This window comes from Sturnira hondurensis, unplaced genomic scaffold (assembly GCF_014824575.4).
Source record: "Sturnira hondurensis isolate 20B ecotype Veracruz unplaced genomic scaffold, ASM1482457v3 Scaffold0007406, whole genome shotgun sequence".
Classification (NCBI taxonomy): domain Eukaryota; kingdom Metazoa; phylum Chordata; class Mammalia; order Chiroptera; family Phyllostomidae; genus Sturnira; species Sturnira hondurensis.
This window is the reverse complement of record NW_028080037.1, coordinates 9,336,321-9,351,599: the sequence shown is the minus strand read 5'-3', so window position 1 is coordinate 9,351,599 and position 15,279 is coordinate 9,336,321. Positions and strand designations below refer to the sequence as shown.

General features: G+C 45.5%; 1 protein-coding gene and 1 long non-coding RNA gene across 4 annotated transcripts in view; one reads left to right on the top strand and one right to left on the bottom strand.

The window, feature by feature from the left end:
- Positions 1 to 270: 270 nt before the first annotated feature.
- On the bottom strand, positions 271 to 10,738 carry RFC5 (replication factor C subunit 5). 2 transcript variants are annotated; one of them, XM_037052204.1, is made up of 11 exons: positions 10,574 to 10,738; positions 9,002 to 9,066; positions 8,578 to 8,714; positions 7,319 to 7,398; positions 6,584 to 6,657; positions 4,768 to 4,927; positions 3,959 to 4,040; positions 3,426 to 3,555; positions 2,804 to 2,881; positions 1,675 to 1,729; positions 271 to 836 (listed from the first exon to the last, which is right to left on the bottom strand). In XM_037052204.1, exons 1-11 carry the CDS (start codon positions 10,633 to 10,635, stop codon positions 740 to 742), a joined length of 1,020 nt encoding a protein of 339 aa, XP_036908099.1. In that variant the 5' UTR covers positions 10,636 to 10,738; the 3' UTR covers positions 271 to 739. The 2 variants fall into 2 exon arrangements, with proteins under 2 accessions (XP_036908099.1, XP_036908100.1); XM_037052205.1 differs by lacking the exons at positions 9,002 to 9,066; positions 10,574 to 10,738 and adding an exon at positions 8,880 to 8,986.
- The window catches only part of LOC118991154 (uncharacterized), an 18,098-nt gene continuing 13,554 nt past the window's right edge, over positions 10,736 to 15,279 (top strand). For both annotated transcript variants that reach the window (XR_005067364.1, XR_005067363.1), the window contains exon 1: positions 10,736 to 11,143. This is a non-coding gene — a long non-coding RNA (uncharacterized LOC118991154). The remainder of the gene's footprint in view (positions 11,144 to 15,279) is intronic.

Sequence of the window (15,279 nt, the reverse complement as noted above, 5' to 3'; positions counted from 1 at the left end):
CACTTGGAACAACCAGCACGAAAGCTGCTTTACTTCCATTACGAGGAACGGTGTAACTGCAGCGTGACTGCTGTAAGATGCTGCATCGGGCACAGGTCCTCGTCCCTCCGGCAGGTGCAGGCTTAGTCTCCCACGCCCTCTCTGCGTTAAATGCACACAAGTGCTGTTCAGCCTCTGGCCGCTAGTGGCATAAATTGAAAGTTTACTGTCTACTCACAGTGAGGAACCTGCTCGTAACTCCTCTCCTTGAAGAGGAGAAATAAAGACCAGTTTTCAGAGTATGAGAATTGAGTTTATTTTATGAGTGTAATAGTTTTGGCCAGAAATGTGTTAACATCTACCCTAAAAGGAGATACACGGACAAGGTCACAGGTGATACTTGATTTTGGAGATGTTCTGTTTATCTTGACTTGGAAGGCGTAGACCATGTAGACTTGAAAGCTTTAGTGTCCGCGAAATAAAATGAGGTAGGCTACCTTCCTGTCATCCGAGCAACTAAAGGGGAAAAGCCTGAAGGTTGAAGGTGTTTGCTTTTTTTCCTTCCTATAAAACACAAGTGGGCAGTGCAATAAGACAGTTGTTATGTTAAAATTTTTTGTACATCTCTGCTTCAGACAGCCACAAACAAGGTACTTTATGTACATCTGACCCCACATGGGAGTTCGTCTCATAACCAAGTCCCCTGTTCGCTAGTCACTGCTGGGCCTCGGAATTGTAGCAAATGATCCTATGTCAGCATCTAGGCCTCTGTGACAATCAGGTCTCTGGTGACTTGAAAAGCTGCAATGAGAGAACTCAGCTGAATCTTCTCATTGGTGCCAACAGACAGTCGGTACCTAAAAGAAACCAAAAGGGAAGAACAGAGAATATCAGACAGCAAGCAACCCTTAGACAAGAGAACAAAAGACTGAAAATCTGGAGGATAGGAGGTAATAAAAATTTATCTTGGACATCAATCTTGTATGTGTCCCCTAACATTTTCTTCTCTGCCCTAAACACTTTACTTCCTCTTAGTTCACTGGGAAGTTTGGTTACTTTACCTGGTTCTGTGGTGTAGTCATAAAGCAGGACTCTGCCGTTTGTCTTTCGACCTTTTAAGTGATTAAGCCATTAAGGGCAAAATCACAATATTCCTAACGTAGTGATAAGAAGTTACTTAATTTGTGTATCTGAAAGCCAATGAGGGCAAATTAAAGTTGGTCTATTTTGACAGTCTTATTTTGAACCCAGTGCTTTTGCCTACTTAAATGACAGCCACCAGCTTCACTGGGGGCTAATAACTTCACTGAACTGGGCAAAGTGGAAAGTTGAGTTTACTTTTCCCTCTAATATACTTGAGTATGCCAAAATGCCTTAACAGCTGGTAGCTGACTGTCCCCAAGAGACCTGGAGGTCTGAACTGAGGCATGCATCCCAAATAACAAAAGCATTTCCAGAACCAATGTGGACCAAGCCGTTGAAGTCTTAACTGAGATATGTAATTTGAGTTATACCCGTCCTTGTGTTTATTCATGTTCTTTAAGCATCTCACACCTTTCCCCAAGTTTCATTCATTAATCCCACCAAAAACTAGATTGTACTACTATATAGGAATGATTTAGACCAAGAATTAGAAACCAACCACTACACAGAAAAAAGGAGGAAAAGAACTAAAATTGGGAAATAAGTACTCACTCAATTTCTGCCATTTTGGTCAATAAATGTATTCGGACGGAAGATGGAAAGTCAACTGGGGGAAAAACAAAACCAAATGAGTGAGGTCTGTCATTCCCTACTATTAAAAAAATATATACACAGCAGCCCCCCCCCCCCCCGCCAGCAGGACAAGTATGAGCTTAAAAATCAGATGGATAACACTTTGCAGCCTCAGATGACTAGATGCCACGCCTCTAAGGAAGTAAAAATTGGATAGGTTTTTGTCTTCTTTATCCATCAATTCTGAGTCTTCAGTGTAGCCACACACACACACACACACACACACCCCACCCCCAGATTCCAAAGTGATCCTAAGCACGTGGAAGAATCTTCACCGCTCTTTTAGCAACTGGGTAGCCATGTAAGTTAATGTAAAAGTTGTCCCAATTTTAAAAACTACTGATTTCTAAAAGTCATGTTACGCTCAGCTTTCACAATCAAAGTGCAGAACTGGGCTTGAGACAACCAACCATGTTCTTGGGCAGAAGTTCCCACACTGGCCAGAGGCCTATAAAGGCACCAGCAAAACCACCTTCACGGACCCAACTGTCTGTGCAGTTGACTGTTGTGGAAGAAAGAGCTGCTCCGAAATGCTGCACAACAGATCACCTGGAAAACTTGAGAAATACTGGTGCCGGGCTCTCCCAGAAAAAGCCAACCGAAGTGGTCTGGGGAGTGGTGCCCCCGCGCTGCCAGGACTCGAGAATCAAGTCTCTGGAGAAGATAATGACCTGGTGCGGAACTTCAGACGGTTTAGTTAAGACTGCTTTCGTTTACAAGATAGATCTGGTCCCCCCCCCTACTTTTTTGGGAAAATACTCTTTTAGAATGTGAATTAAAATCCACTACTTGTTGCTATAAAATACGGGCCCTGGAAGGAATTAGCCTTCGGGATTTACTTTCCACTCTCTCCCCGGCAGTTCTAGGGGTTCAAAGAGTATTTTTGGAATGAAGTTTTAAATAACAAGCCAGAACTAAAAATGAGTTAGGTTTATACTTCATTTCTGTTTCTTCAAAAATGGAACCTCAAGTTCCCTCTCTAAGCACCCTAACCACACAGCATGCCACCTTCCCCGCAGTTTCTCCACGAGGGAACAGCACAGGTTACCTCGGTGCACAAACAAGTGTATCTCTGTCAGGATATCGTGCAGTGCCAACCCCTTCAGAGTTTTCAGCTCCATGATATCTGCAGAGGAGAGGTCAAGGCAAAGGGAACAAGTTCTAGAACAAGCACACTGCGGAGAATTTGAGTCCGAACCCTGGTGAGTGACTTTAGAAGTAGGGTCTCTAACCTCAGCAGTTGTTTCTTTCCATCGGAAACTGCACATGTAGAACTCCAATTCTTGCTTTCATCTTCAATAAGAGCTTACTAAAACAGCTGTATCTCTAGTAGAGAACAGGACGAAATGCATTTCCCAGAAGGCTTTACATCAGTACACCTCGCTTATAATCTCACAGCAAAACCAGTTACAGGGACCACAGGAAAAAGACTGCCTCTCTTCCATCTGGGAGTCAAGTGCCCTCAAGTTGTCCCTAGGTCAGAACCCGTCAGGAAGAATTCTGGGGCATTAAAGACAAGTATCCACTCCACCCACAGCCACTGTACCCCTCCAGCAAGCTGACCACAGTCACGCACACCCAACTGTTCTGCCTGTCGGGTGTAGGGGCTAGCTGCAGCTCCTGGGGTCAAGTTCAGGAAAGCACTGTTGCCAGGACACAAGGGAGGATACTTCTGTAGGCTGTGGTGAAGTCTTGGTTCAACATCCAGTCCAGAATGTTGGCGATGTCTGACTTGAGCGGGTGCCCTGTGCAGGTGTACACGGTCTCCTCTGTCACTTTCCCAAAGGCCATGTTGGTGCTCTGTGCAGACGGAGAGAATCACAGTGGCAGTCACAGCGGCTGCTGAGTTGCAGGCAGGTCGGGAGGAAACTGCCGAGGTGGCAGTGCCGGCAGACAGCAGCATTACAAGGGTACTGAAGGGCTCGAACCCTGTCTATTTACACTGAGCGGGTTGGCCTCATGAGAAGAGGCTGCTGTCTGTCGGCCTGTTACAGCTGCAGAATCCTTCCCCATCTCTCCCTGGTCTGCAACAAGTTATTCTTTCAATGAATCAAAACACAAAGGGGTGGGAGGGGTCTTGGACACATGTTGAGATCAGGGTCTCGCCAGTTCTAGATTACGGGATTTACAGATTGGTGGTACTGTTCCTTACACATTTTTTGAAGCACTATTCCGAAGCAATGACTTGAGATTAGCATCGTACCTGCAGAATGTTCAGGGCCCGTCGCATATCTCCACTGGAAAGAGTCACAAGTGCTTTCATCCCATCCTCACTTATATCGATTCTGAAAGACAACAAACGGATTGAGAGGCCCAGAAGAGCCCAAGCATTCACCAAGGGAACAAGATGGCCTGGAATGATTAAGGTTTTGAAACAAAAAAGAAAAAGGGTGGGGTGGGGGGACGGAGTTAACAGTGCTCTCCGGATCTACAGGATCTAGGATTCACTCTGGAATTCTGGGCTGATGGCTTCACATCAGTAGTCACAGCCCATTCAAAGTCTAGAAAGATGCTCACTGTGGACCACGCACTGCTATGTGAGCAAATGGCTGAGGTACGTTTTCTGGAGAGGAAAGAGCACTGATGAGGTGTGTGAGCACGGAGCCAAAGCACCGCCTTTCAAACAAGCGGCAGTTCAGGCTAGTTACTTGTCAGCGTCTGATTACGCAGAATGTAATCTCGGTACCTGCCCTTCCAGTCAAAAAAAAAGGCTAGACCCATCTTGGCAGAGGGACTTAACAGCATGCAGTTTCCAATGACAAAAGAAGGGGAGGAAACTGGGACAGCTTCCAGGGGAGGGGGATGGAAGGAGAAGGCTCAAATGACTGACGAAGAGCATTCGTGACACACCAGAGAAATGACAACAGCTAACAAACCCCGATTCTAGGCACCCTACTCAGGTCACTGACAAACAGCACCTTTAAATGTAAACCACCCAGTCACCCCAGAGCCCTATTTACACCACACGCAGTTCCCAAGACCCCTACCTTTCCTGCTTTTCAATATACTTACTTCTCTTCTTCTACAACGTGTTCCAGGCGTGGAACCATGAGTTCAGGAGTCAGGGGACCGAATCGGAACCTCGTACAGCGAGACTGCAAGGCGGGGATGATCTTTGACAGATAGTTACAGATGAGGCAAAATCTGGTGTTTTCGGTAAATTTCTCAATCACTGGCAAAAGGAAAGAAAACCACCTCATCTCCATTCTGATTCATCCAAGGACCAAGAAATCCTAAACTTTTCTATGGCCTTGTGAATGGTGCAGGGAACAAGAATGTAACAAGAGGCCCTGGCTGGCATAGCTCAGTGGATTGAGCACGAGCCTTCGAACCAGAGGATCGAGGTTCAATTCCCAGTCAGGGCACATGCCTGGGTTGCAGGCTGGTTCCCTGCAGGCCAACTCCCAGCAGGGGACGCACGAAAGGCAACCATACATTGATGTTTCTCTCCCTCTCTCCTTCCCCTCTAAAGATAAATAAATAAAAAATCTAAAAAAAAAAATTAAAAAAAAAAAGAATGTAACAAGAATTTAAGAATGCAAACAAGTGGGGATGCTACCCTAACTAGAGAGGGTGGTCATAGAGAGGGTGGTCAGGACTGGGGATCACCCACTCTCTTTCCAAAAGTCCACCAACATGTCACCTCCACGGGATTTTATGAGCTGCTTCTTTAAGATTCACCATGATTCCTGTGTGCCATCCCATTCCATTGAAATATGAAATACAGTATTCCTGTCCTTATTTTTTTTTAAGATTTTATTTAGAGAGGGGAAGAGAGAAAGAAAGGCAGAGAAACATCAACGTGTGCTTGCCTTGCATGCATGCCCCCTACTGAGGACCTGCCCCACAACCCTGGTATATGCCCCGCCTGGGAATCGAACTGCCAACCCTTTGGTTTGCAAGCCAGCACTCAATCCACTGAGCCACACCAGCCAGGGCTATTCCTGTCCTTTTGATACAATGTATTTGGCAGGATGATGCTCCACCTTCTACCAGGTGGGCAGAGGTGTGGCTTTTGCAGACTTCCGGCGGACCTTGTCTCAAAGCGTTAGAGCATGAAAGAGAGTAACAGCCCAAACTCAGAGATGCTTACGAGGCCAGTGTGATCCCGTAGGTACCCAGTGTTTCTGCACAGGCATCTGCCTGGACTGGCAGTTGCTCTGCAGAACAAGATGCTAAAGAAAGCCTGCCAAAGCCAGAACCCGAAGATACTCTGTCCTCCTCCTCCCGATTTTAAACATTGGCCACAAGCTACTCCTTTTCCCCAGAATTCCTAAAGATCATCCTTTTCTTTCAGCTGATTACCTCAGAGTCTTGATGAGATTATGAATGTCCTTTCAAAGAAATTAACTGCCCCAGGCCTCTTAAGACAGACAAACCACGGAATATTCTCCTGCCAAATTATGTACTTTCTGGGTATGACTAAATTTCTGGAACTTTCGTGGCTATTTTGTATCTAAGGGTACCAATAGCACAGCGGTCTATCCAGCAGTTCAGGAATGAAGGGCTTTCCATAACCTTCATGAAATGATACGAAATTCCCAACCCTGAAATTGAAGCCAGCTGAAGAGAATGAAACACTGGAAGTCCCAGCAGCGCCTCTGTCTGTCTCTAAGCTGCTGAAAGGGGAAGTCCCCCAAATGGACACATTCTGCCTAGATTATCGGGTGGGATACATGGAAAAAGGTACACAGAGATTTCTCTGAGCCAGACATGAATGAAAATGAAATCAGCCACGTCCTACGTCCAAAATTCCTAATTCTCCTGGCGTGCTCATCAGCCAGCTCACTCTTACCATGAATCCTCTGTATTGAACAGCTCTTCCTACCTCTCCTCAAGGCATTCTGGGCATCTTGAGTCATGGCATCAGCTTCATCCAGTATCACTAGTTTAAAGCCTTTCCTAGGAAAACAAACAGTACCGTCTTAAGATTTCTTCATCACTTCAACTTCCAGGCCCGAACCTACAGCTTCTCATTTGGGCCATCGGGCCCTGTTTCCGAGTCCACTTCTCCTAGAACTCTGACCAAAGCAGCTGTTGGTGGTCACAGCAGAGGAACTGTCCCCGTCGGTCCTTCAACTCTTCAAGGGGCCTGAAGTCTGATTCCTGTGTTTCTGTTACAGTCTCTGGCACCTTCATATTTCTTCCAAACAGTACTGTATTTCTCTAGTGCTGTTTTTTCTCCACCACCTTCCCTGATGCCTGTCTTTTTATCTTTTTTTTTTTAACCACTATCCTAGTTATCCATCCTGATCTCAATTCATTTTTGCCTCAACTCAAACTAGCTCTTAGGATGTAATCAGTCCTCAGTTAACTAATGCAATGAAGTTAATGCTTCCCCAAAGACCTTGTTGATATAGACTTTGATAATATTTTATTTTAATATTTGCATTTTAACTTTTTTTTTTACCACCATCCCTGCACTTTCTCTCTTTTTCATGGCTGCTTTTGACAGTCATTTTTCTTCCCCTTTACAAACCGGCATAGGGGAGAATTTAAAAAAAGCGCTATGAGCTCAATGATCAAAACCTCTAGGGAGAGGAATTATGCAAATATTTCTTACTTAAATATTGTCCTTGTGCTAGCAAAACTCAGGATTGGTCCCCGAACGATATCTATTCCTCGGTCATCTGAAGCATTCAGCTAAATGAGGAAGAGAGAAGCCGGAATAAATAAAAAACATGTTGGTGTCCATGTTTGTGAATTAATGTACCTTTTTATCAATCTGGCTCAGCAAGCTAGGTCTCCAAGTCTAATGACAGCTAAGAGATAATCACTATTAAAAAAGCAAGATCACATTTGTATTTAAAACTCATAACTCACTAGATCATTACATTCTGAAAGCAAAAAACTGGTATTCCTCTCCTCTTTTGAGGACAATCACTGACATACTCTGGAGGAATAATTCATTGGCCTGGTCTCAGTGAACGACACCTCTAACATGAGCAGAATGATGCTAAGTTTAGCTACCATAACATAAAGCAACCCAGAAGTTACCAAGTTTTTAATACATTGAGGTAAGAACATGTATATCAGCAAGGTTCTAAGATCTGGAACAAAAAAATAAATTTTTTCTTGCAATCAACAATACTTAGAATTTTGTAATCTAAGTATATTAGTCGAGTCCTAGCAGTAAACGGATGGTGTACTCAAATTCAGTACTTGGAAGCGAATTAGGTAAAGAACTATTTTCAAAGGTGCTGGTGGGATATGGAGAAACCACAAGGGCTATGCAATAACTGCAGTACCTCAGAGACTACTGGGGCCCATTACCAGCCCCAAGTTTTAAGGGGTTCATGGGGGAGCGGCATTGCCACCTGGAGCAGGCAATGGGATGTGCCCTGTAGATGGGGATGTTGTCAGCCTATGGTGGCCCCCCAGGGCAGGACCAGGCATCATTCTCCTCCCCTGCCCCCACTCCTGCCAAGGCCCCTATTGGCCAAACCTAACCAAGGGCCAGAGGGCAAGAGAGCTTGCTATAAAGCTCAGCCTTCCAGGACAGGAACCGGATGCAGCAATGTGGAGATGCCATCTGGAGGGGCACATGGGGGACACCCAGCAACTGAGTGACCACTCACTGTGTGACCACCGAGTGTTGGGTACAAGTTGGCAACAGCAAAGAAAAATACCCAGCCCCACAGCGAGCGAATGCCAATCCAGACAGAAGTCAATTATAGGAAAAAGGTGAATTGAAATATCTCATTTTATGCCTGCTGCTTCCCCGACCACCAGCAGGACAACTTAATTGTAAAGTAAAACGAAACTAGCAGAACTAAAAGAGACTGCAGGCCTTTGTCGAGTCAGAATAATCCTCCTAATTACCTCCAAGACCATAGAGCTGAACTCTTTGTCTTTGTACAGCTGTTTTGCACAGGCCAGAATGGTGGACGTCTTTCCTGTCCCCGGAGGGCCATAGAGAAGCAGGTGTGGCAATCGGTCTTCACTGATAAATTTTTGAACTGAAGATTAGGAAGAAAGAGACATTAGGAAGAGAGAGACACCATCAGTTTCTGCGAGTTGCCTCATTCACTGTGGGCCCTGGAGTTGGGCTGAAGGCACTGCAACTTTATGTTTAAATCAGAGGCAGATGCAGGAATAAAAAACCCAAGGGACCCAACTTTTACAGCAACATTCCATAAAGCTCAATCAGAGTCTTCAGAGTTACTACTCAGCCAAGACAGCATCACCAAGAGATTTATACAGGTCCTTCAATAAGGATAACAGCAACTGGCACAAGGATGCTTACTGGTACTCAAAATGTCCTGATGAGAAATGAGATCATTCAGTGTCTGTGGCCGGTATTTTTCAACCCTGAAATACAATTTAGCATGGATTACACCACATATAAATACAAGAACATTTTGTTATACACAGGAGAATCCTGTCATACCCTAACTAAAGGAGGAAGAGAAACAAAACCCTTTGCGTTTGAAAAAAGATCAGTGTTCTCAACCAGGGGCAATTTTTTCCTCCAGGGAACATCTGGCCACACCTGGAGACATTTCCAGTTGTCGCAGTTGGGTGGAGGTTGCTACTGGCATCTAGAGGGTAGGCACCAGGGATGTTGCTAAAGATCCTTCAATGCACAGGACAGCCCCTTGACCCCTCCCCCGCAACTAAGTATCTGGCCCAAATGTCCATAATGCTGAGGTTGGTAAACTGTAATTGCACTTTTCCAGCTATCTGCCTATAATCTCAACCAGGATGGGCACCTGTTATTTCAAAGTGACTTCAAAGTCAAACTCATATCCAAGTATACAGAAACAGATGAGTGGTGGTATATCCATACAATGGAATATTATTCAGCCAGGAGAAGGAGTGATAAGCACTATAATATGGATGAACCTTGAACACATGGTAAGTGAAAATAAGCCAGTCACAAAGGGCCATGTATTGACTGTCCTCTTATGAAATATGCAGAAAAGGCAAATTCAAAGACAGAAAGCAAATTAGTGGTCGTCAGGGGCTAAGAGAGGGGGGGATAGGAAGTGACTGCCGGTGGGTGTGTGGTTTCCATTTGGAATGATGAAAACTTTTGGAATTATAGAGTGGGATGGTTGCACAATGAACCCGCTTCATGGCCCTGAACTGTACATTTTAGGATGCTTACAACTATAAACTGATTGTTACATATTTTTACAACAACAAAAACAAATTATTATTAGACAAGAACAACTGGGGAGTTTTTGGAAATCAAGCCAAATCCCATCAGTCTTTAAAACATCATTAGGACATGGCGTAGAAGTAAATGGTTAAAAGTACAAGCTCCGAATTCCGAAGACTTTAGTTCAAATCCGAACCTAGTTTCTCGTTCTGGATCTTATTATACAAGTCATTTAGGCTATTGGCTGCATTACTCCAATTGTAAAATCGGGATAACAATACCTGTTTCCTAGGGTCTTTGTAAAGATCAAACATCTAATAATAGGGTGCCTGCTAATCTAACAGAAGGCTATTGAAATAAAAGTTAGCCAGAGAGTGTTATTATCATTAGTTTAGTTTGGAATTTGACCAATGATCGCATTGAAGATTTTGGCAAGAGCGAAGAGGACATTTTGGCACAGGAGCCAATGCAATGTCAGAAGAGGCAGGATCGGGGGCTGTCACCCAGTTGCGAAGACAGCTCGCCGCCCCTAACGTAAAAAGAACGGGGGCGGGGTGGAAGGGAAGATCTGGCAAAAGTCATAAGAACGGAGGGGGATGGGACTGAGGAGTTGGGGGGTTGTCGAGGCCAACCTCTGTGGCTCCGCTCGGGCCGCCCACCCGGCCAACCCCCCTTCCCCGTGGCAGCCGGCGCTGCAGCGGGGCCTCCTCCTACCAGGGCAGGTTCCTGATCTTGGACGCCGAGGGCTGCTGCTGCCTGTGCGCTGAGGTTTCCATGGCGGGGTGATGACCGAGTCTGGATCCGCAGTGCGGTCAAGTGCCCCCGGAATCTGCACAGCTCCAACCCTGGGACCCCCGCACTTAATGTTCGCGCGCAAAACCACCTCTCGCGAGATTTAGCTGCGGCTTCCGACTTCCTCTTTAAGGTTCGCCCCTTTCTGTTGCTAAGGCGCCGGTTGCCTGGTTACTGTGAAGCGCGGGCCGTCAGCTTCCCTTGCGCTCACTTCTACCCAGCGGTGCTGAGTCTTCTGAGCCCCGTGACAGGGGCAGCGGGGAGAAGAAGCAAGGCCACCCCTGCAACCGCCAGTCACCGTTACAAATTAAAGTCTTACGGCCAAAGCCCATCACAGGTATCGCCAAAGTTCAAACACTTGCTGTTCAGAGGAACAGAAAGCGGCCAGCGCTAAAAAATCCGGAGGAAAAATCTCCAAATGCCACGCCAGTTCTTGAATATAGATGCCATATGAAAAAAGGCTCGAAAACCTCTTGGCCCCAAAACAGTGAGGTGAGTACTCCGAATACAAAAGCAAATCCGTACAAGCACAATTTCATACTGTCCCAAGTTCATGTCCCCACCCCCCAAAATCTGGAGATCCAACCTCCAGAAACAAATCCAGTGTGAAAACAATTAATTAATTAGTTAAACAGACTTCCAGTTAGGTTAATATGTGTAATTGGAAAGGGCCAGTTAATAGGCATAGAGAATTGGGTCCCTATATGATTTGAAGATAAGGGGGGGGGAGTTGCTATCAAAATTTTAGGGTATTTTTGTCTTAGGTGAGGGGAATTATAAACCACCTTTATTTTCTTCTAGTTTGCTGGTCTGTATTTCCCAGCAAAGAATGTTTATCGCACCCTTAATAAAGTTTTTGTTATTTACACGTGGAGAAAGACAATGTTGGGAAATGACTTTGGCCTGGGGTCATGGTGTTCTGGTTCAGAAGTAGCTGCTCCTTGCATCTCATTACATCATTGTCACTTGCTTTAGGAACAGAGTGGATGGACAGTGGGAACCCCGGGACCTGCCTGGGGATTCAGTAGACGGGGGGTCAGGTGTGGCTTGTGGTATGACTATGCCCCTACTTCCTGCCTCCTCCCAGGCCAACTCTAATCAGCCTGCCACTTTTTTTGCTTAGCATAGGCAGGTTGCTTCCTCTCCTCCTCCCCCAATACCCACCCTGAAATGATTGTGAGGATTAAATGAAATAACACATGTAAAGCATCCCACACATTGCCGCCTTCTCTTTCCCTCCCTTCTAACACCCTCTCCACTCACCCTGTTCTTGTTTCAAATGTTTCCTCTCAAACAAAACCTAAAGAATTGGCGGGTGTGACTGTGCCCGTGAGGGTTAATTTTTTGTGTGATTTGGGGGGCGTGTCTCTGAGGGTGTTTCTGGAGGAGATGGGCATTTGAATTGGTAGACTAAGCAAAGATCTAAGACAAAGGGTGCACTTGCTCTCTTTTTGAGCTGGGACATCCATCTTCTGCCCTGGGACACCTGTGCTCTTGATTCTCAGGCTTTTGGAATCAGGCTAAATTACCCCCTCCCCCCTTCCTGGGTCTTCGGCTCGCAGATGGCAGATGGTGGGAGGTCTTGGCCTCCGTAACCGAGTGAGCCAATCCCTATAATGTATAATATAAATATTTATATAAAAATGAATAAATAAAATACTTAGTATTTATCATTCTTATTAACCTACAATGTTATGGAGTCATAATATGTTTATTGTATAACATAGAATATAGAAATATATTTTTAAATCTACACATACATTTTTTCTGTTGGTTCTATTTCTGTGGAGAACCCCGGCTAACACGCCATAACCTGGGCTTATTCAGCACCCATGGTAAGAGCCATCTTGCTAAGGGGCCTTGGAATCAGAAACACGATGCCACCGTTTCCTTGAGCTGGAAGATGCGAACATGACTGGATCAAGTTCTCCTAAAACTCTGTGTGCACCTGCTGTTCGGTTTGCTGGGAATGTAGCAATTCTGGCATATTGTGTATTTACAGGGTCATTGTGTGCCTCTACAGTGGACTATAAGCTCATTGAAAGGCTAGGCTTTCACTTATTCACCGCTGTGCCCCTGGTGCCTGGAACACTGCCTGGCTCACAGGGAGCTCTCAATTAATAATTGTAAAATGACTGAATGAATGAATGAGTGATAATGGCTATTATTTATTAGGCAGCTATTAATTGAGACACTGTTCTAAAGGCTTTGTGTTTATCATACTCGCTTGATGGTTGTGATAAACCCAAACTAAGATCATTGGCCCCATTTTCCGACCAGTTGTCAGGAGCAGAACTGGGTCTTAATCAAGGCGGGGAGATTCTGTGGCCTAAGCTCTGCACTAGTGTGGTCCCGGGACCAGCAGCAGCAGGAGCAGCAGCCCCGTCCCCTGGGAACTTGTTAGAAATCTTCATTATTTTCCCCCTCACCCCAAACCTGAGACTCTGGGGATGGGCCCAGCCATCTGTGTTGCAACACCCCCCCCCCAGGGGATCGTGATGTGATCAAATTTGGGACTCACTGCACCACACTCTGCTGCTCCCCAGTCCTTGAGCTCTCCGTGGCTTCACTTTCTAAGAAAAAGAACGGGTGCTCACATGCATATTCTGGGAAAACGAAGGTGTCCTATTAAATGTGATTTGTGTGTGTGTGTGTATGTGTGTGTGTGTGTGCGTGCTTTTGTTACTGTTTTTGCAGTTATTTGAAGGTACAGTCTTTAGGTCAAGTTATTTAGTATTTTTTTTTGGACCTCTGTGCTGGCACTTGTTAAAAGGGGTGGTCGTTGGCAGGTGGACTAGAGAGAGGGATGACATTAAAAGTACCTGAGGATTTTTAAAAATTCCAATGCCAGAAATCCGGCCAGACCAATTAAATTGGGCCGCTGGGGCGTCAGACCCAACATTGGCATTTAAAGAAGCTTCCCAGGTGATTCTTTTTTTTTTTTTTTGGAGGTTACTAAGACTGCGTATGTTTATTTATTTATTTTTATTTTTTTAAAATATATTTTATTGATTATACCATTACAGTTGTTCTATTCCCCCCTTCATTCCCCTCCCCCCACACAATCCCTCCCCCACCATTCTCCCCCCTTAGTTTATAACCACGTGTCTCAAGTTCTTTAGATTCTATATTTCCCCCACTATTCTCGCCCTCCCCCCTATCTATTTTCTACCTACCCTCTATGCTATTTTCTGTGTCTTCTCCCCCCTTCTCCTCCCACTCCCCTGTTGCTAACCCTCCATGTGTTCTTCATTTCTATGGTTCCACTCCTGATCTAGCTGTCCTCTTGGTTTGCTTTTGTTTTAGGTGTGGTTGTTAATAGCTGTGTGTTTGCTGTCCTTTCACTGTTCATATTTTTCATCTTCTTTTTCTTATATAAGTCCCTTTAGCATTTCATATAATAAGGGCTTGGTGATGATGAACTCCTTGAACTTGACCTTATCTGAGAAGCACTTTATCTGTCCTTCCATTCTAAATGAAAGTTTTGCTGGATAAAGCAATCTTGGCTGTAGGTCTTTGGATTTCATGACTTGGAATACTTCTTTCCAGCCCCTTCTTGCCTGTAAGGTCTCTTTTGAGAAATCCGCTGACAGTCTGATGGGTACTCCTTTGTAGGTGACTGTCCCCTTATCCCTTGCTGCTTCTAGGATTCTCTCCTTCATTTTAGTCTTGGCTAATGTAATTATGATGTGCCTTGGTGTGTTCCTTCTTGGGTCCAACTTCTTTGGGACTCTCTGAGCTTCCTGGATTTCCTGGAAGTCTATTTCCTTTGCCAGACTGGGGAAGTTCTCCTTTATTATTTGTTCAAATAAGTTTTCCACTCGTGGCTGTTTCTTTCCCCCTTCTGGTACCCCTATAATCCGGATGTTGGAACGTTTAAAGATGTCCTGGAGGTTCCTAAGCCTCTCCTCATTTTTTTGAATTCTCATTTCTTCATTCCTTTCTGGTGGGATGTTTTGTTCTTCCTTCTGGTCCATTCCATTGATTTGAGTCCCAGTTTCCTTTCCATCACTATTGGTTTCCTGTGCATCTCCCTTCATTTCAATTAGTTTAGCCTTCATATGTTCCTCTAATTTGTGACTATAATCAACCAGTTCTGTGAGCATCCTGATAAACAGTGTCTTGAATTGTGCTTCTGAGAGGCTGGCAATTTCTCGGTCGCTTAGAGTTATCGGCTCTGGGACTTTGAGTTCTTCTTGCACCATCTTTTGGGCTGTTCGTGCCTGTTCTATAGCAGGATTGGAGCCCTAGGTTTTCACCAGAGCAGGGCAACTAAGTCGCTGGGTTGTGACGTGGGGGCGGGGTCAAAGAGGGACTATGGCGTCTTGTCTGCCGCCTAACACCACGGCCCTCACCGGTGCTGCAGCTACTGCTGTCACTGGGCCCACGCGTTTCGTCCTACTGCACTCGAGTGTGCCACCACTGTCAGCCCTCGCCCCCTGGGGCCTGCGTGGTCCCTCTCACTGCGCGAATGTGCGACTGCGGTCAGTCTGCCCCGCACCCCAACTGGTTCCGGGATGCCTGCGCATCTGGGTCGGGGGATCTGTCCTGCCCGACCCTGCTCGCTGCTGGCTCCGCCCCTCTTACCGTCCCATTGAACAGTTAGATGTAGTCAGACTTCCATATAA